Source organism: Agrilus planipennis, unplaced genomic scaffold (genome assembly GCF_000699045.2).
Source record: "Agrilus planipennis isolate EAB-ADULT unplaced genomic scaffold, Apla_2.0 scaffold376, whole genome shotgun sequence".
Lineage (NCBI taxonomy): Eukaryota > Metazoa > Arthropoda > Insecta > Coleoptera > Buprestidae > Agrilus > Agrilus planipennis.
Genome location: NW_020439078.1, coordinates 38071 through 65754, shown reverse-complemented (window position 1 = coordinate 65754; position 27684 = coordinate 38071). Strand labels below are relative to the sequence as shown.

The following is a 27684-nucleotide window of genomic DNA, read 5'->3' as shown; positions in this document are numbered from 1 at the left end:
CAGTCTAAGTGATCCAAGAAAATCGTGGAAAAATTTAGACTAGGGCAGATGGATTCAGAATCGATCCGAAAGCTAAGCAATGATCTAAACCTCTAGGTCATCCCGCTCGGTTTATTTTATTTGATTAATATTAAATATCCTCTAAATATGACTTATATATAATAATCATTCAACTACAGGCAGTGTGTCGCCATCTAGTGGCTATTTGTTACTACTTAACAAACGTAAGGATTTATAAGGATAAGACTTACTTATATTTGGGCCAAAACCAAATATGTTGTGCTATCTATTGGGTAGTTAATAGTTTCTACTCGTAGATATCGTGGTAAAGGGCCTTGTGCAAGAAGTTGAAATAAGTACTTTAATTAGCAGCAAATATCAGTAGATAGCAATATGCTGATGTAACTCGATATTGTATGCATAAATTGAGTTCAACTACTAACAATAAAAAGACGTATATAGTGTTCGTAAATATTTTTTTTGTTATTTTATTTATGTTTTTTTATCATATTTTTATTTTATATATTTCGTCTTATTTTTTTTTTGCTATGGCTACTTTTATTTTACAGTTTTCTACTGAAACATCTTTCCGTAACTTGATCGCAGGAAAATATGTAGACCTACTTCCTGCGAATATTTATACCAAAAGATGCACAACAAATAGATACACAAAAATACTTTATTGCTTGTCGACGTTTTGTAGTTAATATTACAGATGGTAGATTTTTTAACCGAGGGCCATGACGGCAACAATGTAAGTGTAGAGATGAACAGTTCGTTCGTAAACATATTGAACTACTGCACGTATAACTTTCATCGTTCGTTGAAACATTTTTTTTTATAAACGCGATCGACACTTTCAATCGACAGCCAAAACTAAACGTAAATTAGCATTTCTTTCTAACACCTTAACTGACTATACTCAGTCTATTTTCCTATAAAAAACTGCATGCAGGGTACTTTCTAGTTAGAAGTATTGGCAAATAGTTATCATTTTAATATTTGGAAATATTCAGTTATGCAGTGTGGTCATTATGTTGAAGTGATACTTCTTGTGGCGCGTTGAGAGTAAAATAGTGTCAGTAGCATGCAACGGAAGTTGTGTGCGTCGCATGCGCCGGAAGTTGTGCGCTCAGCCTGCGCCGGCAGTTGCACGCACACTGGTCCTTTCACGAAGTCGTTTCAAAATGTGAATATCAAAGTGAAACGGTCAAAATGAGATGACAGCAGTCTCTGATTAGTTGGTTCATGTTTATAAGGCGAGAAGGAAATATGAATTAACCAATCGCAAACGTATTCCACAGTCTTTATTCTATTTTGATCATTTCAATTAGATATCATTCTGAAATGGCCTAGTCTCTGGTGAAAGGGGCTATTGTGTAAAAAACATTATTATTATACTTATATATCTATATACCGGATATCTTCTATAGAAGTACATACATATCCCTCATATTATTTGAATACTCCAAGGGTTAAAAAACTAAGGGAACAAAGAAATTTTCAAATATAAAAATTGTGTAGGGATCCAGCAATGGAAAAAGAGGGAAATTTTGTAATCGGAAACATTCTTGAAATTGATTTGCTGTCAATCTTTCAGTTGGTATTTATGAAGGATTAAAACCAATTACGAATCATCATCATCATCATAAGGTCGCCAGTCTAAGACTGGTTGGACAAGTATCTCCACTCCTTCCTATCCTGAGCTAATCTTCGTATTCCCTAAAACTAGAACAGCCCACATCCTAAACCATTTGTGAATAGTAATCCAATCTAGGTCTACCTCTATTCCTCTTAACTCCTGTTTCTACCTGTAATATGTCTCTAACTAGACATTCATGCCTGAGAAGGTGTCCTGTGTCCTCGCCTATTTATTCTTGAGTTCCGTAGTCCTCTTTTCTCCAATTCATTCTAATATCTCTTCATTTTTAACCTCCTCTATCCACGGTATCCCCATCATTCACCACATTTCGAACGCTCTTAACCTTTTCTTTTCCGCCGCGCCCTACATCCATGTTTCGCATACGTACTACGCTATACCTTTATAAATCTTTTTCAAATTTCTAAATTAATCGTTCGCAGGCATAGAAATGACTTCTTTTTATTGAAGGCGACTCGACCTTGCACTATCCTTTGCCTTATATCCCTACTGCTCCTTCCGTCCTGTCTTCCTAGATACATGAAAGCAGTCACTTTTTCAATTAGGAATACTGAATAATAAAAATATCTTAATTGATGAGAAATTAGGAACAACGAAATATACATTTCCATTAGAAAAAAATGATTTTACATTTCAATGACCTTGAAGGTGAAAGTAAAACCTCATTCAAGGCCAAAAGTTGATTGCCCTTTTGAAGGCATACAATGTCACAACTTACACTTTTAAAATTAAAAAATGACCAAAGTAATCTTACTGGTGATTACACTTCTTTTACTTGATCACTATTTGCCAATATTTTGCTCTAACAGTAATAGTTATAGATCCTGATAGTTGCATAATAATATAGACATGTTAATTAATGGCATCCCTTACTACTAATGCACTTTTGATTTGTTGTTTAATTATTATGAAACTTTGCATCCTTCTTGCTAAACCTATCTACTAGGCTGCTTACTACTAAGTCGTACTATATTTGTCCTAAAATAAATTTTAAACAAAATTTTTTTTGAAACTACTTAACATTAGCATCATACTCTTATGAATATTAAACGAGAATAAAATTAGTTTCCGACTTTTTATCAAAAAAAAAATGTTAGGGATTGTTTTTTTGTCTGGTCTTTTTAAACCGACACGGCGGTCCCCACAATATTACAATGTGATTAAAGTACAATGCTTTTTGGGTTTTTCGTGAATTTTGATAAAATATTTTCAATTTGATGCATGATTTTTAGAGTTGTCAGCATTTAAAAACTGAGACAATTATATTCAATTAGCCTGCGCTTACTTTGCCGCAAAGTCAGAAATACACTGCGACAAATACATGTATCAAAACACAAATATAGTTTAAATTGTGCAATATTTATGGTTGCTTTGAGCACTGGGGGACAAAACAATCGAATCGACATTAAATACATGCTGCATCTTTAACTAGAGTCCCCAGAAATACAATCTAGCCAATGTTATCAATGTGATTACAAAATGGCTGCTGGTATTGGTATTAATGTTGTTATTTTTTTCTCATTTTGTGTTCTAGCATTTAGTCAGGTGTTGTTAAATATCGACGTAATGATATATATATATATATATGTCGTAAGAAAAAAGAAATTAACATTGTATTTTATGAATTTGAATTGCTACATATTACATTTTCAGTTGTGCTAAATTCAAAAAGGATGTGGTTGACAATTATTTTATTGCTAAAGTACCAATAGTGTTATTTGTTCCATAATGTAATTAATCTACAACTCCATTTAAATTTTAAATGTACTTCCAAATGCACCGTACAAGTTAATCCAGCGATTGATTCCGCCATTATTTAATCACGTTAATCAAGCTAATCCCATGAGTGACCAGACTCTGTTTTTCTAGGAAATTTGATCTATTGATTATATATTTCCGTCTTACTAGTTGTCAATGTATCTCTTCAATCGCAAAACAAAAACACCAACAATGAACAATCCAAATGACTTCAAATTGTTAGTTACATTAATTCCAAAGTTTTACCAAAAATTGATGAATAAAATTAAATAATAATTCTTGGAACATGAAGTTTTATATCTATGGAGTTATTGAAAAGTCAGACAAAGAGTTAAATGTTTTTAACTATTAAACTGTAGTCTGTTTTGGTCTAACTATTGTTAAACTGACACTGTTACTCTATTTGTTATTTAGAAACAGATACATAGTGAATTCTAAGGTGTAGAATTGTAGTAATTATAAATTGACATCGGATCTCTTAAAAGGTCAGTTTTACAAAAATTATACCAATTAAATAAGAAAACATAAAATTTTTTATCTAACCCGATAAAGATTCAACTAAAACTAGTTGCAGCAAATTATATTTAAAGAAACTACAATTACGTAAACAAAATTGCTAATATTGTAATTCTTTTTTTTTAATGTAGTTTTTTAAAACTAATTTCACTAAAATTTTTATATCTAAAAATGCATTACAACTGCCTAGTTTATTCAAAAGTTAATTATTGTTTAATACAATCGTAACAGAGCGCATCCAGTATTCAAAGAAGTCAAAATGTGACCAAACAGTTGTGACTGTTTTTGTTTTGCAACAAAATGACTAAAATATTAGTGAAAATCTTTAAATAAGGTTTCCTAATGGTAATAATACACTGGTAAAGAAACATAAAAAGTCGTGGTTTTTATGAAAATTTAAAAAGGAATTTAAAATTGGTTAGCAGCCGGTACGATTATTTTTGCTAATCACAAATTGTTTACCTTTTATCATTAATTACCGAGAGTCAAACCCACAAATATTGATAGTATAGTGACCCATCATTAATATAAAGTCGCTTTTTATTTCTACATTTTAAATCAATGCAATAAAAAAATATATGCCGCCAAAGTTATGAGTCCTTTTTGACTTTACATTAGTTCAATATTTTGATAAAAATAGTTTTAGTCATCTTCAAGTCCAATACTTTGTTAAATAAAATTTCACAATATAAACAGAACACGCTTATTTTCTGTTTCTATTTCCCAGTTATTCGTTGTTAGTAGGTACCGGTAACTATCATTCGTATTGATCGTTAGTAATATAAATATTGTATCTAAACATCAAATTCCTGAATTATGTACTAGTCTTCAAATAACAGTAAGTATGGAAGAATTCGATTTTTTCAACAACTACTGTCGATTAATGTTAAAAACAGGTACGAAAATTGATCAATTACAGTCATGAACCACAGCTACAATAACGGCGAAAAAATGATAAAAAAAGCCAATATTTTTTTTAAACAATTTTCAATGGATATTTTCGAAAGTTTTAACTACATCTATTCTAAAATGACTAACAGAAATTAGAAAAATGGTCTTTTACACTTTAGTTTATTGTCGATTTCATTTTATATTGAAACGGTGTTATTCCATAAAATACACTTATCAAATTAGCAAGGGATATTAAAACTAATCTAAATTATTTTTCACTTTCTAATCGTATGTTAAATCAATGTTTTGACGATATTGGAAATTGAAGGGCTTATTTGATTTTTGTACAAAATTTGAGACAGCAATGTTTTCTTGGAGGTAGCATTCTGTAGTACAGTCACACTATAAAAATTCTATACGGTAGGTTCACTCATGAATTAACTTTATGCGTGTTGAATTAATATATACGAGAACTGTTTATTAGTTTTATTGAAGCTTTTAGATATAAAATATATTTGTACTGTGGCTTCAAGATGACACAAGCCAGCCCTTGCTTTAGTGTAGATGAAGTGGTGAAGTGAACCTACCATCACAGTGTAAAGATTCTGTACAGTAGGTTCACTTCCCAGTCACGCCCTTACATCTCTCTCTTGTCGACGCTTCACTATTTCGTCAACGAATTCCCCGCTGAGCAAGGGCTGGAATGTACAGAGTGTCATCGCGAAACTACTGTACAAATATATTATGTATCTAAACATATCGATAAAACTGTTGAAGCGTCCTTGTATATGGTAGTTCAGCGCACATAAATTTAATTTATGATGTCCTTCAAAAAATGTCGATATTTTAAGCAGATCAAAGAAGTGAACCTACCGTATAGAATCTTTAAACTAATATGACCAAACCGTAGCGTATTTGTCTTCCAGCGATAACAACTAAACGAATCATTGCCAAGATTCACCTTCTTGCAGCAAAGAAAGTGCGGGATGTATGATTAATTGTTAATCCAATTTTATTTTAAATTTTCAATCAATTAAACGTTATGTAGGGATGAAAACAAACCTCCCAATAAAGTAATTTTACTTTCTAAATGTTTAGAAAACACTTTCTTTTGTGTTTTGCTGTTATAATTTGGCTAAGTACTTCTTTTTTTCACAGGTACAACAGCTTTATTTGCTAAATGTACTGCTAAAATTACGCTGTTTTGCTTTGCTTATTATTTATTCACCAGTCCTTTTTTAGCGCTTAGCATTTACACAACATTACGTATAAAGTTTTTAATTCATTTCAATTTATTCATTGTCATTAACGGTACCGTTTTTGATTTCCTATTTTTAAAAAACAAAAAGCATTGCATATATAAAAATTATTTAAAATACGTAAAAGTCTTTTTTTTTTTTCAATTGATTATTTGAGTTTAAGATAAAATAATTTTTTTTTATCTCGTTTGGTTCTTACCTTATTCATAAGAGTACCTGAAATTAAAATTGAATTAAAATGTAACATACACAACTTTCTTGTATATACCTGAGTAAAACCTTCTATGATTATGTACCGAGCAATTTTGTAAATAGCTTTACTAACTCTTGTTAACTTACTAACTTTTCAAAGTCACACACCGCTCTTTAACTTTCTAACTAATATGTTCGTTCTTCTGTGGATTGAGCGTGCCAAGCTTTCTCTACTATTTGTGTTCTTCGCTTTTTTCTAGATCTTGCAGAACCTCCAAAAAAAGAGAACGGAAAGGAGGGGGCGCCTCAGTTCGGACGTCGACAAGTCAAAAACGAGCAATCTCATCTTTAAGGTAATCATCAGCTTCAAGCTGCAGTCTTATACTACTAATGATCGCCTTTTATATATACATATATATATATAAATATAATATTAATACAAAGCATGCGTATTACCGACCCGTGGCGCCTCTATTTCCAGCTTTTATTCGCGCCATACATACATTTATCCCTTATTTAATTGTAATCTATAAGGGGCCACGTTGGGTCCCTATCACCACCTTACCTAAAATATTTCAGTCGAATTGGGTCCCACTGTTGCGGCTAAATGAAACTTTCAGTGCTACAGGTCCCTAATATAGCACAAGATGGCGTCGAACTAATAGACCTAATTGCTCACCGTTATTGCTTTCGGGAGTAAAATTAATACCAGACTAATAAAGAGAATAGTAATAAAATTTACTTTTTTTCCTTAAGGACCTAATTCGACTGCAAAAATTTGGAACCGAATTCGACATATTCATAAGTTAATAGCGTAATACGTTCTTCAGCAATCTGTCCCGGCTTAGCTTCTACAACGCTTGTGCTTTGTGCTTTTATGTAGTAGTTCTTATGCATTGTTATAACGTATGTATTGTCACATGTTTTGTTTGTTTGTATAGGTAGATGTCACTTTTTGATGCATTTTGTTTGTGTGTAGGTAGCTTCACATACATATGCACGTTGCTTTATCATTGTAGCTTTTCTACGAACAAAAAAAGTCCGGTTTATTATAATCTAGTAACCTGACAGTGACGAACGAAAACTGTTTTGTTCTACCAACGTTTCTAATCGTGAAATCTGACTTTTAAGGATGCCAAGTTGGCTGGTCTGAAAAACCTTCTTTTATTCTACACTGGAATCCGAATCAAACGAAGATTAGTTTAACTCTTAAATTGTATTATGGTAAGATCAATATTAAATCGGGTTAAGTACAAGTAAGGATTATTATCTTTCCTGTTACTGTTTATCCCGTTGGATTAAGGGTTTCACAGTTGGTGTTGTCCAAGTAAAAAATCGGATGTCCCGGTTTTGTAAGACTGTTACCCCGGAGCTTTATGTTCAGACAACTGGACAGGTTGAAGGTGTAATATAAGTTTAACGTTTTCCGGGCAGTCTCAAGCTCAACCACTCAACTACAATTTTAGCCTTGTCGTAACCACCATCTGGAGACTAAATTAAACATGGGTATTTAATTTTTTACTACGGCTTTTTACAAGCTATTTTTAATTAGCGTTCCAGAGGGATTTTGCGTTTATTTGCTTCATATACGATTAGACAATTGAGAAAATAGCGCTTCTTTTTCTGTAGCGGTTAACTAGTAAACTTTTAAGCGAACAAATCTATTGACTTATATCAGTAATTATCGATAACAATAAACAACTGACAATTATCAATATATAGATATGTAGGTATATCATTTTTAATTCGTAGTAAATAGATTCGGTCAGCTAAAGTTGATGTGAAGTGTTCTTTATATTCCGGGAAACACCTAAAAATTGACACCATTGAAGTTTCTTTACTGATAGCAAATTGAAAGTTGGTTTCATTGATATCGTATCAATGTGCATGTTTTTTATCAAATGCGTATAAAAGCTTTTTCAAAGCTAGAAAAGACGATAAAATTTGTAGAATGATTTTGTTGAAAAGTCTGATTTGGCTGTAGGTACTTCAACAATGGAAGCAAAAGTTCTTTATAAAGTTTGCAGCTAGGGGATTCGAGCTGTAGGAAACACTAATAGTAGGTACTACTACCGCCAATAAAAGATATATTGCTTTTTTTTAAATGATTTTCTCAGAAAAAGACAAAGAGTAAAAACAACGAAAAGATTATATTTTACATACGATTTATCCTTTTTAGTTCCCAAGAGCATCATAATTCGTACCTATTTATTAATCTATGGAAATATGTCGATATTCCCTTATTTATTGATGTACTCAATACTTATATCTTTCTGACTGATTCATAATTAGACGGAGAAAATAAAAAATGAAAATTTACCTAAATATTAAAACAATATTTACAACTTATTACACTAGCTCGTTGCTTCGTAAGTGAAAATAATAACAATTACAATTTGGACCCGAATTTGCAAAAATACAATCCCAGCAGAAACAAATTTACTAGGTATTTTAGTTGTTATTACAAATTAAATTGTATTAAGTAAGAAACTTGAAATAATTAAAAAAAAATGTCAAAATTGAGATTATTACAAGTTACCTAATAAATTCTACGATTTCTACGGCAAATTCAGTCATGTACAATTGAAAATTGTAATTTTTGCTTTGCTATAAAAATTTCTCCGTATAACGAAGTCGAAAATTCATTTCATTGTTTTTTTATTCGATTATCAATTATTTCGATTATAAAATTATTCAGTTTAGTTGATCTTGTATCTCTTATTATGAGATTTCGATGAAGTTTCGAAAATGTTCGCATATTTGCGTGAACTGAAAGTTAGCACTTTGATAGAGCTTTGTAATTCTATAAATTATTATCGTGTCTCTGTGGCGGCATGCTATTATGTAATCATAAGCAGCAGTTTTTTGTCAATCTTCGTAAATTCGTAAATGCTAAAAGTGAATTAAAGTAATACAAATTGCGTTTTATCACAATCAAAATTTAGATAAACATAAACATATATAAATATAATATTCGTAAGCGAGAGGGAGATTTTCAATATAATGGGCGCGATTATTAGGATTTGTATAAGGATTACTAAATACCATTTGGGAAATTATTCTATCATGTCTTTAAATGCGTAACAATAGGTTGACAAAATAGGCAAAATGCTACGGGCCCGAGAGGCCAAGAAGACAGGAGGAACCTAACATTTCTCACAAAATTTGGTAATAGATATTAATTTTGTATTTAATCAGTTTATGTTAGATAGTAACTAGAGAATTATACAAATAAATTATTAACATTTAAACAAATTCATTAGAAAAAGATAAAAAGAGTTTTAGAACGCATCCATTGCGCTAAGTTTACTTTTTTGCCGCCGAACTTCTTTGGTGGCGTGAGCTAGTGATGCTCGGGGAATCCCTGCTTTCTATTTTTGAAGAACGTTCATGCACTACGCTAAAGTCAAATGAGTACTAATTTTCTATGAAATTTATTCGGGTGTCGAGAAAACTTGGTAGGTATACTTTACTTTGTGATTTATAAAGATAAAAATACAATGTGAACCTTTTTTATATATTAAGGGAGGATTCCTTCCGATGAATTTGCCGCAAGATTCAGATGGTATATATAGATGCATATCTATCATAATTTCATAAATGTTTATATTAAACTTATACGGTAAATGTCTAGATGATGGCCCCCACCCCCTTGAGGGGGGATCGAAAGAGGAGGTCTCCCCCACCACTGTACCATAAAAAGTTCGTGGCGGTCTCACCCCCATAAAAAGTTATGGGGGTTAGATGATGACCCCCCCCACCCCCGATGAGGGTTAGGGTAGGGGTATCGAAAGAGGGTGGTCACCTGAGTAAAACCCCATAAACAATTTGCGGCGGTCTCACCCCTATAAAAAGTTGTGGGGGTTGAATGTTGATTATTTTGACAATTTTCATACACTATAATTCAAATAAAATTCAATAAAAAAAACATTTTCAAGCGGGTGGAGGTGGGGGATCGAAAAAGGGTGGTCACTTGAACAAAACCCGATAACCTACCTAACCTACCCTATTGATAAAGGTATTTAAATAATGTTTTATATAACTTTCTCAGTATTTTTTATGTATTTTTCAATAGTTTTATCTTTGAATACTAAGAATGACTATATAAATATTTATATGTCTAGAAATGTATAAAAATTAACATATTTATTAACTTTAAACCCCCATAATTTTTTATGGGGGTGAGACCGCCACGAACTTTTTAAGGTACAGAGGTGCGGGAGACCTCCTCTTTTGACCCCCCCCATCCCCTTTGGGGGGCATCATCTAGACTTTTACCGACTTATACCTTGAAAACCCTTTCACTAGTGTTAAAAGCATTTACGACATTTTCATTACAAAAAACAATAAGCTTCCTGATAAATTGGAAAGAGCTACCTTTACAAACCCCTTCGTGAATAAATCTTCGCACAAACTTCATTATTGAAGTAGTGCCAAATAACACTTGTTTTTGGCTTCATTGTTCAATTTTTGATGCGTAATAATTTACATTTTGACAAACATAAACGAATTCAAAATTAGTAGCAAATTTCTATAGATGGCATTCATCACGCTGTTTAGAGGCAGTAAGTAAAGCCAGCATTCTCTCGAAACGTGCTGATGAGATAAATGGCGATCCACGAATGACAATTTCGACAGACTACGTTTGTTCAACGTACCTAATTGATAGATAACAAATTTAATGTAAACAATATACAAAGGGATTCCAACATTTAAAAGCTGGTATAATAGCTGTAACTTAACATTTTCGAATTATCCGTCCTTCTTAAATATTTTGGCGAAAGTTTTCAAAACTTTGTTACTTTAGCGGTGTTTCCGATATTCCCTAATAATGAATTTCTTTTTTCTTGGTTTTTGTAGTTTTCGACGATTAATACTTACCTTGATGTTTTTTTTATTGAACTCTAATTATTTAACATTGATTGTGACCATCCTAAGGTTCAGTTTAAACATCCGTTCTTCAATATTTGGATTCGTCCTTTAGCGTCACATTATTTATATTCAGTTACACATTAATGAGAACATTGCTTTGATAGATTTAGTATCATTTGATGTGAGATTTGATTAGATACCAATTATGTACCACAGGAAATTGTATACAGTCGTTCCTGGGTGGTGCTTTGGAGCATACACCCAATAAATGTGTATGCCTAGGATAGAAGTAGGAAGCAAAATCATATTAAAATAAATAGCATAGTTTTAATTTTCTTCTCGAGATATTTTTATTTTAAAAATGTCATACAACACTTAATTTTATGTGTTATTCTGATCTCATTGCATAATTCCATTACTACATAAATACGTATAATCTATAAACATAATTATTATAATCGAAAATTATAAATATTAAACTATGCTGCATACATCTATTACATTATTAATGTGGGAACGATATTCTGCGAGATGTTCGTACGAAACGACCCAAGTTTATTACAGTCGTAAAGTTAATGGCTTATAAAGTTTTATGGGAAAATCACATTTTGGATTCTTTTCTCGTTTTACCGTGAATATTTTGGAATCTTTGGGATTAACATTTTCGAGACTTGCAAGCAGTGTTTCATTTGACAATAAATTCCACTTTGAAGTTACTTTTTTATATTTTCATCTGTTTATGTCTTTTGTTTCTGATGCAATGCAGGAAAATAATCGTATCGTTATTATGAAATTATTTTTATTTAAACGTTTTTATGTGTTATTTTGGATTTTACTTACTATTATACTTCATTTACTTTCTCTAGCGATGTGCCCCTTCCAATGCGCGCTGACAAAATCGTAGCTAGGGAGAAAAAAGCTCATTGTACTCTCGACTCTTGTTCATTAAACATACTTTTTCATACAGTACCTGCCGAAAGTTTTTTTCAATCATGAATGTTAATGCGAGTCGAAAACAAGCGTTAAAGCCTTTAATATGTCTTCAAATATAAATAAACATCTCGTTGATATTTTCAGTAGTAAATGGTACCGTTAACAGCACATTTGAGCAATACAATTGTAGTGGATAAAATGGTCAATTTTTCCGTGCAGTACTGTACCGATTATACGCTCCTCACCGGTTAAGAGTTCGGCCGAGAGTTATCTCCTTTCTTTTCTGGCCTAGTGCTGTTCTTGTCTACTTTGCACCGGTCAAAATGAAGGTCACATCGCTACAGAAAGTAAACGAAGTATAGTTTAGTTCCACAAAACTGTTTTTGATTTTCTTGTGTCTAATACTTAATCTCATAAAATTGTTACTCCCTGTAGAACAAATGTAAAATGCGGTCCGTTGATTATACTAATGTGAGAGCATAGGTATATTGAGAAATGTTTATTGTAAAATTATTTATAAGGATATAACTAATCTCATACCTACAATGGAATATCCATAAAAATATGATTCGCAATAATTATGCACAACAGAAAAATTTTTGTTCGTCATTTCAAATATGAAAGCATAAGTATTAATAAATAGTATTTATATAATATTACATTTCATAAGGTTATTTAAAACAACTTATTGTGTGAGAATTACTTATTAGTATTCTAATCTTTATGGTTTAACCCCAACTATTCATAACTATTTCGCTATGTAGTACCCATTTCGGGTGTCACCCTTCTGCGTCCAAAAATATCGATACTTTTGAATTAATACAAGGAATTATGACCCAGGAGCCATGGTTTTAATTTCTTAATTTTGATTTTAAAGCCAAGACAAGAGCTGCTGGTTAGTGAAACTTTGGTCGCTGATGTACGTTCCAGCGTAATGTTTATTCAATTTGAGAAACAAGTGATAGTCACTGGGTGCCAAGTGCGCACTATAGGGTGTGTGGGTGATATATGATCAATCTCGCGACGTTCACGTTGGCAATTGAAAATTTCTCGTTTCTTTTGACGTCTCTTGCAGAAAGTTTTTGAAATCTATGCACTACTTTATTAAATTGTTAAAACATTTTGATAGGTTTAACGCCTTTGGCGTCCCAAAACCGCATAACTACGTGACTAGCGGTATATTACAGGTGGAGCGTTCCAGTTTGCCGGCGAGCAATAACTCATTGAAGTAAACAAGTTTTGGTTCTACCCTTGTATAATAAATTCAGTTATTTATTCTAATTTACTAATCCACTAGTATTATATTCTGAAGTAATATATTTTTTTAATTAAGCTGTCAAATATGTCTCATGAATTATTTTTTCTGATTGTATTAATAGTCCAGTCGGTGGAGAATTTCCCGACATAAATTTGTTACCGGACGGGAGTTGTTCCTTGTTGTAGCCTAGGAAAAAGTTAAGCATTCCTATATATTTTTAAACTTCGAAAAAGTCCAAAGTTGACAAAAACCAGGTTTTTAGACCTAGAAAGCAAGGTATGAAAAGTTTCAAATAAAAATTGCCGAGAAATTGACCAATTTACGTCCACAAAAACTAGTTCGATGCCAAATTTAAAAAATATCATTTTAATGTGTTAAAATCATTAAAAAAGTAATTTTTGCATTAAACAAACAATATAACCAAGAAATTGCAATTTTTTACGATTATTTGGGATTTCTGCAATAACTAATTGACAAAGGTTTTTAATTTCTCTACAATTTTTATTATAACTTTTCTTTCTAAAAAGCATACCTTGCCTTCTAGGTCAAAAAACGTGGTTTCTGTCAAATTTGGCCCACCCCTATTTGTTAACGCACACTTTTTTGAAGTTTAAAAATATACAGGAATGCTTAACTTTTCCCCGGCTACAACAAGGAACAATTCCTGTCCGGCAACAAATTTACGTCGGGAAAGTTCTCTACCGACTGGACTATAAAGCTAAAAATTATTTCAGCAATCAATCTATTAAAAATATCATATGTTCTCGGTAAATACGGTTAAGGCTTGTTTTGTTTCTTGTATTTTGTATATTTGTACCAATGTAAAATGATAAATTCTTATGTATTAAAAATAATTTTCAATCAAATAATTTATAATCTGCAAAAAGAGTAACAAAGCCAGTCGCTTAATTGCTGCTTTTGCTTCGACAGTATATGTTGTTTCCATTTGTAACTTTGGAGGTTTTATAATTTTTTGTTGTTTTGGTGGCTGTTTACTTATATTTTTTCGAAGGATTTCTTATTTATTTGAAAATGACCATTTTAATTTGTCTTTCAATACTTTAGGAAATTTGCAAGCTGTTCTTATAACATAGGCATACATACACATATTGTGGAGCACATATAATTGCGTAGATATCTTAAGAAAATAATCGATTTTATCTTTTACGTTTCAGTTTTTAAATATGGCCAGTGTATTTATGCGGATTTTTAACCTCATATGTATGATGCTTCTCATTGGCCATTGGTCGGGTTGTCTGCAATTTCTGGTGCCTATGCTTCAAGGATTTCCTTCCAATTCCTGGGTTGCAATTAACGAGCTGGAGGTGAGTGAATATAATTTATGCCCTTGTACGTTTTCCAGATTTACTTAACAGGACTAACCGTAAGGATATTTGCATTTAAAGTTTCTTTAAGTACAATGAATGAAACCTATAGGAAAAGGTTTTTTATTACAAGAGAAGTGTGTGCGTCAAAGGATTTACGACTGAAGTAAAAATTCTTAAGAGTAAATAATGAACCTAAGTTTCTTTTTTAGTATTTTTGTATTTAACCATACTAAATCATAATCTGCACATTGTGGCTAAACTATAGGTTAGTGTAATCGAAAAATTGTTCAAACAAAACTTGTTCTTTATTTACCGTATACCGTATAGTGTTCAAAAATAGAAGAAAGAAGATTGCGTTTAAATGTCAGCACAGTTTAGTATGGGTCCAATTAAAAATAGTTATAGGAAAAAGTTTTAAGTTTAGTTTTGTTTGAAAAAAGTCAATAGTTTGGACACAATCAGCACGTTGCACATTTTTTGGATTACCCTATATACGAAGTCTGTTCAAAAGGAATCGCGAATTTTCAATTTCCGCGGGTTACATATATTCGATTTTCGATTTTTTTGTGGCGTTATGTTGGAACTCATGTCTCTCACTTATACCTACAAGTTCAGCTATGTTGAATGTTCAGTTCATTTTTGATAGCTGCTTTACTAGCACGCGTTTTGGCTCTTCTTCGATTTTGCCTATTCTAAGAATCTGTATCAAATTTTGTGTGAAAAACAAACTTATGTGCGCGGACGTATTCCGAATGATAAGTCTTTGCTTTCTTTTTACACAGTTTATTCACACACACTAATCCTAACTTATATCCTAACACTACAACTGGAATAACAAATAATTAAGAACAAACATGAAACAAAATATATACAGTGAAAAATACAAATATAGGCAAGAAAATATATATATACAAAACAAAAAGTCTGAGCAAGACCAAAAAACGCTGGTTGAAACACTTACGCTACAAACTGGCACTCGGAGGCTAACGGCTAGGCGAAAGCAAAGAAAACGGGGGTGGCTGGTGATGGAACTCCTTCTTCCTTGCCGTGGGTCGGTGGAATATTGGAGCTGCTGGTACTGAAAAAAAAAAACTTTTGGGTGTTTCATTCCCAGTGATGCTGGTGGGCGGGCAGTCCCTCCGGACTATGCCGGAAGGTAGGGCGGAAGGCCCTCTTCAGCCTGCTTTCAGGAGTCGTGGGAATGGGTGGGTGGTGGATCAGGTGAGAAAGATGAAACGGGCGAAATGAAGANGTCCGTTGAAGGCTGCTACTGGTCTGGTCTGCTCGAAGATCAGCTGGAGAATAGTCGAGGGTAGAAGACTGGTAGGCTGCTGCTGTATGCTGAGAAGATTCGCTCGCTGTGAAGGTCGATCGAAGGATGCTGGTACTGAGGAATGAGGGTTATTTATACAAACCCCAGTACCACGCAAGGGTTGGGAAAAAGAGGGGTTGAGACTGGGATGATGGTGGGGTGATAAGAGAAGGGCGAAAGGTAATGATAAAAACGAATTCGCTTTTATCGTTAACTTCGCGGAAAAAAATAAAAAAACTAACTATAGGAAACGACAGGGCATGCATAAGAATATAGTGTTAGAAAGAAGAGCGGTGGTTCTACGATAAAAATGAATAAAAATAGAAAAAAAAAAGAGACAAAAAAGATGATTGAACGAAGAAGTAAGGAAGTCAAAAAAATAGAGAAAAAGAAGGGATCAAGTAGGAAACTACAACCAAACAGCGGGAATAAAGAAGACAAGAGTAAAGTAAAATATAAATACACAAGGGAATTAAAAATAGATGATAAAAGTTGCTATTGTAGGTAAGTTTGGTTGTAGCACGGGGTAGTTCAGGTAGCCGGTCACGGGAAAACCTGTAGTTATCGTGCTCGAATAATAAATTTCGTAGCTAGCAGGTACAATCCACAACAATGTTGACTGTGGCATATGGTGAAGCTACCTTGGATCGAAGCAAAGTTTGTCGGTGGTACAAAATGTTCTCAGAGGGTCGAGAAGATGTGAACGACGAAGAGCGTTCCGGGCGCCCGCACACGTCTACAACAGACGAAAACTTTGATGAAGTGAAGTATTAGCCAATCGTCGAATCATCGTTAGAGAAGTTGCTGAGAACCTAAACATATCGATTGACTCCTGCCATTTGATTTTTACGAATGATTTGGGCATGAGACGGGTCGCGGCGAAATTCGTATCAAAATTGTTTAATTAACTCTCATTAACATAGCTAAGGAGCTGTTGGACTAGTCCGCGACGACCCAAAGTTGGTCATAACTGGTGACGAATTATGGGTTTATGGAAAAATTCAATGCACCGAAGGACGATACCATCAGAAAATGAATTCGAATGTTCGCGACTACCGGTTCGACTGCAAAAATTAACAATCCAGGTCGTCCACCCTCTGTTCGAACTCAATAAACGATTGAAGAAATGAAAGTGTTGCTGCGTGAAAATCCATCTCAATCCGTTCGCAAACGCGGTCACGAACTTAACATTAAAAAATCGTCGTTACCGAAGATTCGGAAGCAAGATTTACATCTGACAGCCTACAAAGTGCAGGTAGTTCAAAAACTGAACGTTACCGATTATCCTCTCCGACTGAATTTTACAAATGAAATGCATCAACGCTTTTCAAACTTTCACGCTTTGAAAACATTCTGTTTAGCGACGAAGCGAACATTCACTTAAATGGTTACGTAAACAAACAGAACTGTCGCTACGGGGCCAAAGAAAATCCAAGACATAAACATGAACAACCACTACATAGTCCAAAAGTTATTGAGTGGGCTGTCATGTCTTTTGTAGGCATCATTGGGCGTTCTTTGTTTGGAGACCGGCAAGGGCGAACACTTATGGTAAATAATGACCAGTATTGCGACATGTTAAGAAACTTTTTGGTTCCACAACTGCAAGAGTTTCGTGGTTATAATGTGGAAAGACGATTTCAACAAGATGGGGCCACATGCCCCCCCACCTCAAACCATTCGCTTGCAGTTGTCAATCAGCTTTTCCCTCTCGTCGAGAGACCATCAACTGGCCTCCGAGAAGTCCTAATCTCACACCTCCTCATCATCATCATAAGGTCGTTAGTCCTCAGACTGGTTGGATACGCACCTCCACTCTTTCCTATCCTAAACTAATATTCGCATTTCCCTAAAACTAGAACAACCCATATTCTTAACTATTTGCGAAAATCTGATTATTTTTTATGGGGATACCTTAAAGAGAAGGTGTACGTAAACAAACCACGATATCTGCTGCAATTGAAGCACAATATCCACACGGAAATGGTCCCTGTTTCCAGAGAGATGTGTAGACGCGTGGCGGCTAATTTCCGTTTTCGGTTAGAGGAGTGCGAACAGCACGAGAGTCAACATTTGGACAACATCATTGGATTAATTTTCCAATACTTTGTCTAAAATTTAACAAAAATGATTTTTTTTGACTTGACTTGAATTGAATTTACATACACCCCATACCTTTTCTAGACACCCGGTACAATTTGAACTTTAACGATTTGTACCTCTTCTTTTACTATCTCATTTGTAGTAACTTCGTATAGTGGCTACAATGGGTAATAAAAGGGGATACAGAAAATGTAAGGGTTGTAATCATTTAAATTAACAACCGAACGGTTTGCCAACACTCTGTCAAATAAATGCTTTAAGAAACTGTAATTATGGTGAAGCTGCAGAGAGGCAGTAATAAATTCTTTTACTGGTAAAAGATGTAAACTATTAACTTGCCCGCAAGTTTTTATTTCCCTCGATCTATTACGGAATACATAAGGTACATTTTATAGCGCACATATACATTTATTTTAGGCAGTTACTGTTTTTAAAATTGTGTGAAACATTGTATATTTAGTAAAATTTACACGATAAATTCTTATTAGAGTCTAAATTGGTCACGCAAGACAAAGATCCCGATTTTATTTTATTTTTGTTATATTAACTCCTAATACCTATATATAAGTTAAACGGATTCGCTATTTCTTCCCCAAGTTCCAAATGTGACCAAAAGAATTGAGGCAAAAGAGGGCGATAAATGGTATGAGTTAAATGGTCAACTTTATATAACCATAATGCGAATATTGTATAAAGATACTGTATCAGATAAGTAGATTACAAAACAGTATTTTATGTTCACATACGAAAAATAGCAATTTGTAATAAAAGGAATTTTATAACTCCTACATATTGTGCAATATATTCTGTGTATCATAAAGTTTAAAGATCAGTAAAACGTTATTTTATGACAATTTTCATGTCTTTCCAATTTATTATTCATTTACAAATTTATAATTCTCGAAAATGATTTCCTAAATTCTTTATAGTAAATATATCTTCATTTCCCGTACATTATTTAACGTTATTTCGTACTGTTATTAATTGTTATTAATTGAATGGTGTTTCGCTTTACTTACCGCGCAAGGAACAGTTCAGTTATGTCATTTGTAAATGCACAATAATAAAAGTACCAAATATTTTTATTACGTTGGTTTATAAATGCGGCATTAGGATGATTACGTATATTAACAGTTGTGCAGTTGTGAGATAAGAAATTATCCTCAGACCACTCGGAAATTGCGTTTTTGAATTTCTGTTCTACTGAAATGTTTTCGTATGAAATTAGTAGTGAATTTGGTTTGATGTTTTTTAAAAAAAAAAAAGAAAACTTATGGGTGTTTCATTCCCACCAGCCAGTAATGCTAGTGGGCGGGCAGATAGGGCGGAAGGCCCTCTTCAGCCTACTTTCAGGAATCGTGGGAATGGGTGGGTGGTGGTTCGGGTGAGAAAGATGAGACGGACGAAATGAAGACAGAAGAGAATGAAAGATTATCTGCCTCAGCATTTGCCTAAGTGATCCAAGGGATCCGCAGAAAAACTTGGACCAAGACAGACGGACCCGGAATCGAACCGACGTCCTCCCGAATGCTAAGCAATGGTCCAAACCTCTAGGCTATGCCACTCAGTGATGTTTTTATTCAGAAGGTTTCTTAAATACTAACAACCTTAAAATTTACTGAAAAACTAGAGAACAACCAGCAAAGGAGGTGTATTCTAATTGAAACATTTAAACATTGGAATTTCCTGAATGTCGTAATAGACGAGAGGGTGCCGAGTGCAACCAGATACAGAAAAATTCTGAGAATAAGTAACAAACAGCAAACAATGAGCCAGGTAGTATTGTCAATCAGAAAAATCTCATTTATACTATCAAGAACTATTTGAATTTCTCGTTTACATTCTGTCTGTGTAACAATGAGAATATTCACAAAATATCATACAGTCAAACAATAGAAGAAAGGAATTTATGGCCTAAACAGTTTAAGAAAAGTTTGAAGAAAAGTTATAAATTTGAACTGAACAAAGCAACAAAGGAATTCGAAATGTAATAAAAGTAAACAATTACACTAGATCTAACTAAACGGAAATGTTTTTGAATTAACATTATTGTAAAAATACATATACAGTTAATAACACAAAATAACAATTTTTGTGTTCTTTGAAAAAAAAAAACAGGTAGGGAAAGTCCGGGATACTTGCTCAGGTTGAACCACCTTTTAAAATTCAACTTAAATTTCGCGCTAACGAAACGTCAAGACGGTCATTGTTAGAGCACGGGAGGCCAATAACCAGCACGCAGACGGTTTAAGCTTGACATTTTTGAAAAAAAAAATGAAAAAGGAAAAGGAAAGCGGTAAGACACCGATGATTATTATTGGACTTACATCTCCATGAAATTATATCTAATGAAAATTTCTCAGTGCATCTTATCTTCCATCATTTATTTTTCTTTACTAAGCTACAACACTGCAGAACAGTCAGTGTCTAATCGCAGTCAAAAATGAGAAATTCACAAAACACTAAGTACCTATATTTATAACAACTTTTTCCTTCCTTTTTTATCACGTATCTGTATTATTCCAACGTAGAGAAGTAAATAATAGGAAGGGAGTCATACATCGAAGACGCGATAAATATCATTAAAGACAGGACACGTTTATGGATAGATGTACAGAACCAAAGACTAGTATGCTTAGATTTTTAGATGATTTACCACTACTAGCATCTAGCAAAGAGAAGTCACAGATAGCCTTATAAAAATGAACGCGGTTTTGACAAAACAGTAGTGTGTGAAAATAAAAGTAAAGAAGTAGGGAAAGAGTGCATATAAAAATAGGAGACGAAAAATTAGAAGAAGTGGTTAATTCTCAGTATCTAGGAAGTCAAATAACTCGGAAAGGAAGGCTCAGTAAAGATGTAAAACAGGGATAGTGCAGGGTGGTCGCCTTTAAAACGGTTAAGCACTAAAAGGACACGCGAGGTTTTTTGCTTTGCTTATTTTTAATGATATGAGGGAAGAGGAGGTCTGGTTGGTGATTACGCCAGCAGTATTTACTTTTTTACTTTTTCGGATTTTCTACAAGTCCATTTTGGTTTGAACATATATGGCAACCTTACTTGTCTATGCTTGAAAACGAAACGTATTTTCAGGGACTCATAACTGCTGCTCATGAATCAATAGAGAAATTATAACTCTATAACACATTGAAAAATGCATGTATCAATTTTTACGTAAGCATGAGAGAGGGGCTAAGAGCTAGACTTACTTTTGCTAAAGCGGAGGAGGAGGGGGTTAATAATTTCAAAAAAACTGCTTACGTAATACTCGAACGGCCCCTTTAGAAATTCAAAAAAGATTGTCAAAAGTGTATGATAGAATACGGGTCTGTACGGGTGAGTATGCTCACTAGACTATGGTATAGTGAGCGCATCGGAAAGGAAAAGGTTAGAAGCGTTCAAAATGTGGTGTTACAGGCGAATGATATTTAGAAAGTTACAAATGAGGAAGTATTAGAAATAGTGGATGTTATGGAAGTCAATAAGAAATAGGCGAGATAAGTTGGTAGGTCACCTTCTCAAACATGAGGTTAAAGGCATTTTAGAAGAAGAAGTCTACATTAGATCAGAGCCGCGCAAACTCGGCTCTTTTGACTCCCGAGTAGTCCTCAGGTATAGCCAAGGAGCTCCTCACTGCTCCTGTGAGTGCGAGTGGGAGGATTCTTTCCTTTCCTCATCACTTTCATTTCGTAGGTAAGTCGCCTCTTTCATAGTCGAATCCAATAGTATTGCGACCGTAGTCAGGCGTGCTACCCCTGAGCTGCGGGATGATCATTTTCGTAGATATTATTAAGTTGCGAGAGAGGCTTCGCTCGTCTACGAGATGGAGGGGCTTGATATGGGAGTAAAAGGGATAAGAAAAAGAGAAAGCAATATGGATAATTATTGCTTACTCTCTCGTACTCATTGAAGGGTATGGAGTGACGCAAACTAATCTCAGGCAGCGGCTCCTAAGAAGTTTTCCCGGCTCTGGATTAGATTACTAGTCACAAATAGTCAAGGATGTGTTAAATTCTAATTTTATGAGAATGCGAAAATAAGCTCAGGATAGGAAGGAATGTGGAGGTGCGCTTCCAACCCAGTCTTGACCTGACGCCCTCAGTATGATGATGATGTATGTTATTCCACTATTTTCGGATAGCAGCCTTGTGAAAATTTATAACAAGCATATAGAAACTTCCAGCATGGATATCTGCAAACGAAGTTATTATACGTAATATGAAAAGGCTTTTAAGCTTTTCTTCGTTTTTTTACGAGAGATGGCTATGAAAAACATCAAGAAAAGCTTTAGAAACTTTAAATGGAGTAAAACTTTGTATCTAACTCGCTAATTTTATTTATACTGAATAAATTTCAAATAATATCAGTACATTTTCCTAAGGTAAAAATTGTTAAAGTGGAATCAAGGAGCGCAAATATGTACGGGGTGTTTCACGAAATAATATACGTGTCTTTGCTCTATTAGTTATGTTATGCCATAAGTGTCCCTTTTGTGCATCGTTTTTAAATTTATGAATAAATAAATAAAAAAACCTGGAAAATAAGGAAATAATGGCAAAACTCCGATAGACTGAATTGGGGAAGGAGTGATACCTTTTGGAAGACATGGGTCAAAACTTTTTAAATGGTACTTCTCCAAGAGAGTAGAGCAGTTGCCCTTTGACCCATTTTAGCAACAAAGAGGTAGAGTGAAAGGGGTAAGTTTGGTCCCCAATAATGAAGAGAGGATTTTTATCTACAATAACCTAACATAATACAACCTGCATTAGGTAACATCCATTCAGAATATCTGCTGTTAAAATGGATCAAAGGTCACCTTCTTCTACGTGCGCTGGGAGTGATTCCATTCGACATATCTTGACCAAGGCTTTCCAAAAATCCCCCCAATTCAGTAGAGTCGCCTCGGAAGCTTACCCAAAACCTTTCTATTAGGGTGGTCGTTAAAAATTAAATTCTTTCGGACGCCCAAAAAAATCCTTCCTTTTGACGAAAAACTACGGGAAAAATTTTGCTTTTTGATTTTCAACAAAAGGAACACGTGCTGACGGTCAATTGAAGTTCGTTTTTCAATAAAATTATAGTTTTTTGAAATATTGAACACAGTATTTAAATTTGGATAAAAAATTATGAAAACAGGCTTATAGGAAATTAAATTCTCTACAAAAGGGTTTTTTTTGGTTTTAGATGAAGTTCATATCCATCGAGATAATCTCATTGGTAAACTTATAAACTTTATTAAGTCAGTTATTTTAGCACTAACAACTTTATTTTTCCTGAAATATGAACAATTTTGTAAATTTTATATACAATTATTTATTTATAGAGATTTATTTAATGACTACCAAGTTATATTCAATATTATTTATTTATTTTCAAAACGAAAAACTATAATTTTATCGAAAAATGAACTTCAATTGGCCGTCGGCACGTGTTCTTTTTGTTAAAAATCAAAAAGCAAAATTTTTCCCGTAGTTTTTCGTCAAAAGGAAGGATTTTTTTGGGCGTCCGAAAGAATTTAATTTTTAACGACGATCCTACAGTATACTATCAATTTCAGTGAGATAAACAATTTTAAAATTTGTGGAGCATTTGTACTTTTTGAAGCTTCATTTCGTCAAACTGTCTTACAGAATAGTGGGCAATTGAGCGAGACAAGAATCGGCTAATCTGCTTGACTTCTTTCCACATTCTTCCTTTTTTTACTTTCTCGTAAATTATTTACTTAGGTGCTGCAATGTACATACGTTCAAAAGGCTTATTAAAAAGCAATTTAACGGTTACAGCAAAATGTACTGTTTACCCTTTTACTACCTCATTAAAATAATTACAAAAGCGGAAATCAAAATACATAGGTACACTGAAATTTTAGACTTCGGTGTGTGTGTGTGTGTGTGTGTGTGTGTCCCTTCTTTGCATTTTGTTAATAAGTTTCATGTAGAAATCGATTGGAAACAAACGAGATACGTTTGCAAAATATGAAAGAAATAATGTAAAGTTGCTGACTGTACGGAAATATCACCTCTTAGGAGCGCAAAATAAATTAATGAAAGCACATATTACTGTACAGATATTATTATCTGGGAGAATCAGCAAGTTTTGAGTAGGTATCAAAGTAACTGGGTCAAATCAGGAGAAAATTTCGTCATCGTTTTTCTTTTCCTCTTTGCTACTGACGATGCTTCACTTCACGGGTAATTTCACACTTTATTCAAGGAAGTTTCATAAACAATTTTCAAATTAAAGTACAGAAGTGAACGAACTTTTAGAACCCATTTTAATTGAAGTATTTATTTAAAAATAGATATAATTAAAGGTAGTAGCATAGAAGTTTAACGTTCCCATTTAATTTAAACACTTGAAAGTAAGGAACAACCAGGCTTCATGAGTTTTTAAATATCATGTATGTCAATTAAATTTCACAGAAAACTGTGAACCTCTTGTAAAAGAAATCCTCGCCATAGAAGAAAATAACGATTTTTATTTAAATAAAAGATATAATACAGTTACAAAAGCTCTTTGAGATTGAGTGAAAATGTAGTTATGACAGTATGTAGACATCTAGTGATACTACTCAAGTAGATATCTTGAATTACTGCAAACTTAAACTTTAAACTTGTGAAAGATCAAAACAAAGAGAAGAAAGAAAACAAATAATTTTCACGAAAAATTTTAATTACCTCGAAAATATTGTTCCGCTCATAGCTACTATTTCCTAGGCTATTCAAAAGGTTACTAAATGTAAAAAAACTTGGGTGTTTCATTCCCACCAGTTACTAATGCTGATGGGCAGGCAGTCCCTCCGAACTACGCCGAAAGGTAGAGCGGAAAGCCCTCTTCAGCCTCCTTTCAGGAATCGTGAAAATGGGTGGGTGGTGATTCGGGTAAGAGACGGACGAAATGAAGACAGAAGAGAATGAAAGATTATCTGTGGAATATTACTGCCTCAGCATTTGCCTAAGTGATCCAAGGAAACCACAGAACAACTTGGACCAAGACAGACGGACCCGGAATCGAACCGGCGTCCTCCCGAATGCTAAGCAATGGTCTAAACCTCTAGGCCATGCCGCTGGGTAATAAGTAGGAAATTTAAAGAGTATTTATACTACAGGATTGTTAGTAAATAGAGGGAGAATATTCTAGAAGTAAAAGTATTAGCAGAACATGTACAGACTAGTTAAAATTGAAAAGAATAGAATTCGAAGAAAAAGTAAGCGAGGGAAAGCCAGCTATTAATAAGGGTTGTTAAATAGNAAGACAGAAGAGAATGAAAGATTATCTGTGGAATATTACTGCCTCAGCATTTGCCTAAGTGATCCAAGGAAACCACAGAAAAACTTGGATCAAGGCAGACGGACCCGGAATCGAACCGGTGTCCTTGCGAATGCTAAACAATGGATTAAGCCTTTAGGCCATGCCACGGTTAAATGTAAAAATGCGTTTGAACAATATATACTATTACAAGGAAGCATGTGGGGTGGGAGTTGACTATTAACTAGATTACAATTATTGTGAACAGCTTTTCTAATTTCCAAGTTTTCCAATAGAGATAGTTTTCTGCTGTTTGGGATGTTGCCCTGTAAAATTTTAACCTTATCCATGTCTAAACGATGATTGTTAATAATACAGTGTTTGGCATTACATAAATTGAATCCTAAGCGAAATACACCACCTTTTTCCAATGAATCAATGCTCCTTTTTATATTTAGACAATATAGACTTCAAATTCAGTGGACTTTAATGGGCGAATGTTGAGGATACCGTGGATAGAGAAGGTTAGAAATGAAGAGGTATTAGAAATAGTGGAAGAACATAGGACTCCATGGAATTCAATAAGAAATAGGCGAGATAGGTTGATAGGACACCTTCTCAGGCATGAAGGTCTAGTCAGACATATTACAGGCAGAAACAGAATAGAGGTAGACGTAGATTACTGTTCGCAAATAGTTAAGAATGTGGGTTGTTCTAGTTTTAGGGAAATGCGAAGATTAGCTCAGGATTTGGAAAGAGTGGAAGTGCGTGTACTTAGGAGTAACGACCTTATAATGATGAATATAATCCTACCTTTATGGGATCGCAGAAAATGATAGAGAACCATCAGAGACCGCTTCTTGTAATCTTCAATCTGAATTCGAATTCAATCTTATTACTACCGCTACTTAAAAGATCGCTAATTGACCTACTAACTCAGTAGTAGGTGTTAGCTTGCAATTTTAAATAAATAATTTAGATGTATTAACTTTGTACCAGTTACCTATGTAACGGTATATGTATGTATCTGCTATTGATCAAGAAGATACATTGATTCTTATCAATATAGCAAAAATCCGCTAGTATATACAACGTCCTTGTTGACAAACTATGTGGCATACAGTATTTTTTTAGAAAGATCATCGTCAAATATTCACGAAATCATCTTATTGAAAATGATTACATATAATTGTTTTTTGTATTTCAGCATGCATTTTGGTTGGAGCAGTATTCCTGGGCACTTTTTAAGGCCATGTCTCACATGTTGTGTATCGGGTACGGCAGGTTTCCGCCCCAATCTTTGACCGACATGTGGCTGACAATGCTCTCTATGATATCCGGGGCTACGTGCTACGCTTTATTTCTAGGTCACGCAACGAATCTCATCCAAAGTTTGGATTCTTCGAGAAGGCAATATCGGGAAAAGGCAAGTTCACTTCAAACACCCACTTTCCTACGTCGTCACACTTGCGTGAGACAAAAACCGCAGCAAAAAAATTTTCATTATCTACGCCGTTGTAAAAAAATAATGTGTATTGCATGAGGTAGATCATGAGTAGAATTAGGAATTAGTGAAGAACAAGCTCTATTTGGAAAGTTATAAAATGACAGTTTTTGTAAATTTTTTACCCTGAAAAATGACTCAAAACAATTAAGTAGCATTATCACAATTTTCTGTTGTAGTTCTCACTAGGGTTGCCACCCGTACTTTATTATAAAGTATTGTACTCTATTTCGACTGTGCGTACGTTACACTTTACAAGACACATAAAGTACGCAAAAATACTCTATTTAAAGCCTTAAGTAAACATCGTAATTTTGTAAGCGATTATTCGAAATTCAGAGTATTTTTACATCAATAATATTGCACAATACAATATTTTTGAGAATGTTTCTATGTTTCTGAACGCTAGTTTAATTCAATATAGAAACGATTTAATTCAAAGAAAAGAAGACAAGTTTTACGGCTTTGTGACCATGAAGAAAATCGAATCCATGGAACAGTCTTCACCTGGAATAAAAGCAAGAGTGTATAAAATCTTCAATTTGTTTATAGAAAAAGCAGTATGCTATTTCGAAAAATGGTTCAACTACAATGATGACAATTGGCTAGCTCTCATAAGTCATTTTAATTTGATTCTTTAAATTACCGAAACCATAAATATGGAAACAAAAATTAATTATGATGCCCGTTACAATGAAGTTAACCATTTAAATCAAATTAGGGAAAAAAATTGTAACAGCAGCATCACTTTCAAAGAAACATGCACTGCAGAAAAATGGCAAGTCATATTTACGGAACAACCTGATTTCCCAAATCTGTTCAAAGTAGTGTCACTTTTGTTGTCCGTTCC

At 33.8% G+C, this 27684-nt stretch overlaps 1 protein-coding gene across 4 annotated transcripts in view; it reads left to right on the top strand.

Annotated features, from left to right (window-relative positions):
- LOC108742833 (potassium/sodium hyperpolarization-activated cyclic nucleotide-gated channel 2-like) overlaps positions 1 to 27684 on the top strand; it is a 74799-nt gene that overhangs the window by 39137 nt on the left and 7978 nt on the right. For 2 of the 4 annotated variants that reach the window (XM_025977311.1, XM_025977313.1), the window contains 3 exons: positions 6537 to 6629; positions 14515 to 14664; positions 26538 to 26756. In XM_025977311.1, coding sequence (XP_025833096.1) covers positions 6537 to 6629; positions 14515 to 14664; positions 26538 to 26756 — 462 coding nt within the window. Of the gene's footprint in view, positions 1 to 603; positions 755 to 6536; positions 6630 to 14514; positions 14665 to 26537; positions 26757 to 27684 lie in introns of those variants that run through there. The other 2 variants (XM_025977312.1, XM_025977314.1) reach the window with 2 other exon arrangements.